This window comes from Bison bison, unplaced genomic scaffold (genome assembly GCF_000754665.1).
Source record: "Bison bison bison isolate TAMUID 2011002044 unplaced genomic scaffold, Bison_UMD1.0 scf7180017853464, whole genome shotgun sequence".
In the NCBI taxonomy this organism is placed as follows: Eukaryota; Metazoa; Chordata; class Mammalia; order Artiodactyla; family Bovidae; genus Bison; species Bison bison.
Window position 1 is genome coordinate 57133 of NW_011484037.1, and position 4367 is coordinate 61499.

Genomic DNA, 4367 nt, shown 5'->3' on the forward strand with positions numbered 1-4367 from the left:
CAGCAGCGGCAGGGGGGTTAGGGAGGTGTGGTCCTCGGCAGAGTGTGGGGGACGAGGTGGTCAGGGGGCCCCCCAGGCTGAGACCAGGGCCTCCTCTCCAGCCCCCACCCCCACGGGGCAGCTGGGCTGCCTCGTCCCAAAGGGGGATGAACAAGGAGCCTGCCGGCCACCCTCAGGGCCCAGGCCGGGGAGGGGGGCTCCTGCCACATGACGAGTGCAGCAGACCAGGGCACCCCGGTTACAGCATGTTGGACTCCAGGGCCAGGGCCCAGTGGCTCTGGGTGGCTCTGGGCAGATGCTGGACCGGGGGGATGCCTGCTCAGACCCCGGCCGCCCCCGGGGGTCGTGCCCGCCTGCACCCCACTCACGGCTCACTCACTTCTCCGTCACGTACAGGATCCCGTTCCTGATGTAGTCGGTGGGCATCTTCCGGTCCCGGTTTATCAAGCAGCACCGCCAACCGTTCTCACACACTGACGGGGACAAAGCCGGACAGGACTTGGCCGAGACGCTCCCCCCGGAGACGCCCGCCCCGGGCTTGCGTCGGGAGCATCAGCGCTGGCTTCTCGGGAACATCCGAGGCTCGCGCTCCACCATCGGGGGAACCCGAGGCGGCAGGGGCTGAAGCCGCTGGGAAACGGGCGCCCCTCGCACATGAGCGGGCAGAAGCGTGAAGGCAAAGCCTGGTTTAAACAGATCCAACTGGGGCCGTGGCTCTCAGAGCACACGGGTCAAGGTATAGGTCAGCAGAAAGAGGGCTTGGGAGAAGCTCAAGGCTGAAGCTTTGCAAAGGTCTTCCGCCAGCCGGGGTCACACACGACAGAGGCCGCAACATCTAAGCCACCCTGCCCATGCCTGCTTGCCTTTCTGCTGCCAGACCGCCCACCGCAGATGTGCCTGGCCGCTCCGACCTCTGACCCAGGGGGCCCTCCCCTGGCCCCCACGGCCCGTCCCTGCCTTTGGGTCCCAGCACCAGGGCGGGCGAGCCGCCAGGCCTGCCCACAGGCTCAGCATGCATGTACCTGCCAGGGGACGCTCATTCTCCGTCAGGTTGAAGATCTCGTGGAAGTTGCCCTTCTTGGCACCGTGCAGGCGGCCAGTGTCCTCGTCCCTGCTCAGGCCGGCAGGCGCGCTGGACACGCAGCTCCGGGAGGAGGCCGTCTGCAGCTGCGGAGGCCCGGGTGCCTGTGAGCGCCACCCACCGAGGGGGTGGTGCACACGGTCGCCCCCCAACCCCGGGCCCAGCTGCAGACACGGACAAGAGAGGCAGGCACACTCAGGCATGGGCGCACACCCCCCAGAGGGCCCCCAGGGGACCCGGCCCTCCTCGCCGCATGAGCCCCCTACCCTGGGCAGAGCTGCCTGGCTGCGGGGGGCCCTTCTCAAGATGCCCCGTCCCAGCCGCTGAGCCAAGGCTGAGCCGGCTCGTGCGGTCAGAGCAGGGCTGGCCGGAGCTCAGCCCCGGGGCAGCTCACAGCCACGCTGTGGACACCAGGCAGGCGGAGGCCCTGGCCACCGACTACTCAGACAGAGTGAACCATGGCCACGCACGGCCCCCAACCCCGGGCTGGCCGAAGCCCCGGCCACTGAGACCATCAGACAGTCAGCCACGGCCACGCACGGCCCCAGGGCGGGAGGGGCGTCCCAGGGTCACTGCTCCTTGTCGCGTCCCGACAGCGGCCGGAAGGGAAAACGTGCACGGGACCAAGACAGCAGAAGGGGCAGGGGCCGCACGACACGCGGGCACGACCACCCGCTGAGGGAGCCGCGTGGATGCCCAGCAGGGTCACCCTCCACTCCGGGAAGCCCGCCTCCCGGCTCTCTGGTTAAGACGCTTAGGGAGCCTGCTTAAGGTGGGCCTCACCCCTTGCGTCCACTTGGGTCTCTGTGACCAGAGCCCACCCACGGGTTCAGCGAGCTGTGCGCTGCACACCTGGCCTGTGAGTTCAGGCCCCCAGCGAGCCTCGCGGTCCCAGAAGCCAGGAAGCCCAGCCCACACTTGACCCAGAGCTTCCCTCCCACAGACAGAGGCATCAAGGCATCACTGGACACTCAGACACAAGGCTGAAACCCAGTGTCACCTCCTCCAGGAAGCCCTCCTGCACCTCCACGGGAGTCCTACCGAGCCCAGAATCTCCCCACTAGTCTGGGACCCCAAGAACAGCAGCAAGGCCAGCGTGCCCTCCGCGTCCTGGCTCCGGACACAGTACCCGACGCCCACACAGCCTTCCACCAGCCTGTGAGCGCTGAATGTGCCGTCTCAGCCTTGCTGCACGAGCCTCCGAGCCTCCAAGCCAGGGATCGGGAACCAGGCCCTCCCGGTACTCCAGCTTTCAGCACCCTGAACCCTCCTGCCTGGGGCCTGGGGGCCCACCTGGCTGGGCAGGGCCTGCTCCTCAGCCAGTCTGGATGGGCAGGGGTCCTTCAGGTGGGTGGGGACCTCCCCCAACAGCCGTCCCCTGCCCAGGGCTGTCTGGCTCTGGGATAGTCACCCTGGACCTTTGGGACAGTGGAGCTGGTCATGGGGAATTTGCCCGCACAGCTGTTTCGTTTCCAGGGCCCCACGAGATCAGAGCCTTCCCAGGAGCGGGTGCGAGGCACAGCGGGGCAGGCGGGCAGGCCTCCCCAGCGGCACGTGGCCTACCCTGCGCGACACAGCGGTGCTGGAGCGTTCCTTGAGCTGGGGGTCCGTGGGGAGGCTCTTCCAGATGATGTAGGGAGTATCGTACTTGGCTCGCAGCCTCGGGCAGCGTTTGAAGATAAAATCGATGAGGAAAAACTTGATTCCGGCGTAGAGGCCTGGGGGACAAATGAGGTCCCGGCTCACCAAGACCCTGTAGCCCCACCCAAGTGGCCAGCATGCAGTCCCTGCCCTGCCTGGGGGCCCAGTGCTCCCTGGAGGGCCTCCCGGGACCCAAGTGCGGGACGGTGGTCCTGGGAGGGGGACACGCAGGGCGGGGCAGGGACCCCAGCTGAGAGGGAAGCCTTTCTGGGTGCCGTTATCTCAAGCCCAGAGGTGACTCAGGCCATACGATAAACTGTCCCTAAAAGGAGCCAACCAAACAGAACCATGAGTCACCGTCCTCCGAGGGGACATGAGCAGGACTTTGGGGGACCCCTCCCCAGCCTGCCCGCCCCCATGCACGCGCCAAGGATGGGCCCAGAGCCAGCTCCAGGCAGGGGATGCCTGGGCCAGGAGAGCCCAGCCCGCAGCCAGGCCTGGGGGTCGCGCCTGGGGAGGGGGTGTGACTTCCCGGGGTGGGGGTGGGGCCTGAGCTAAGCAGGTGGGCTGGGCCGGGCCAGGGGCCAGGTCACTTCAGAACCCCGACCTCGGCCCTGGGGCAGTCTCTCCACACCTGTGCCCCCCTCTCTGTCCTGCTACGACCCTCACACCGGGGGATGTCGGCATCTGCATCCCCCAGAAACTTCAGGGACGACCCCAACCATCAGAACCCCCAGCCCACAGCTCCACACCCAGCTCAGCCCAGCAAGCCAGGCTCCACAGGCCTCCACCTTCCCCACCAAGCCCCTTCCCAGTTTCCGAGGGGCCTCTCTGGGTACCCCTGTGGCCCTGCCAGGCCACCACCCAGTTCCCTTCATCTCCCTCCCCACCACCCTCGACTCTAAGCCCAGCCTTGTTCTCTTGGGAACTCAACCTACGACCAGGCGGTTTGAAATGCGGGCAGGGGCCAGTCCTGCACACTGCACACCTCGCCACTCAGAACTAAACGCTAATGCTCCCCACACTGCCCCTCCCACCTCCCTGGAGGTACTGAACAGCCCACCCGGCCACTCAGGGCAAAACTAACCCCTGCCCCACCCCAGCCCACCCTCACAAACCCTGACAGCGATGCTTTGCAAACCCACCTGGACCTGAGCACACCCCAGACGCACTTCACCCCAGGCCAGGGACGTCCATGACGTGCTCAAAACACACCTCATCATTTCGCCCCCTCCAGCCCCAGCTCGAGTCCCTACACCCGACACAGGACCTGAGGCTGCCTGTCCACAGCCCCGCCCCAACGCCGGATCCCACCCCGAGTCTTGCCTGCCCCCATCACACCCCTGTACCCTTTGACCTGTCCTCCCCAACCCCAGGAGCCCAGGAGCGCTCACAGAGAACCATGGCAGACACCCAAGTCCCACGGGCCTGGGGTCCACCAGCCCCGCCCACCAAGCCAGCAGTGGACGGGCTGGATTCGAGAAACCAAAATCTCATCTCTCTAGGTTGGATGGACTCCGTGTCTCCCAAATGCAAAGATTTGGATGACAAGCCACTGGGGGAGGGGTGGAGGGAGGCGAGGGCACGAGCTGCCCCCCCGAGGGCTGCGGCCGGGGGGTTGGGGGGGGTGCATCCTGGGGGCGCA

General features: G+C 66.9%; 1 protein-coding gene across 1 annotated transcript in view; it reads right to left on the reverse strand.

Moving 5' to 3' along the window:
* The window catches only part of GRAMD4 (GRAM domain containing 4), a 42780-nt gene that overhangs the window by 1282 nt on the left and 37131 nt on the right, over positions 1 to 4367 (reverse strand). The window contains exons 13-16 of the mRNA XM_010854753.1: positions 3357 to 3425; positions 2645 to 2989; positions 1023 to 1167; positions 380 to 473 (exon numbers count right to left, since the gene is read on the reverse strand). Of these exons, the coding sequence (XP_010853055.1) occupies positions 380 to 473; positions 1023 to 1167; positions 2645 to 2989; positions 3357 to 3425 (653 nt within the window). The remainder of the gene's footprint in view (positions 1 to 379; positions 474 to 1022; positions 1168 to 2644; positions 2990 to 3356; positions 3426 to 4367) is intronic.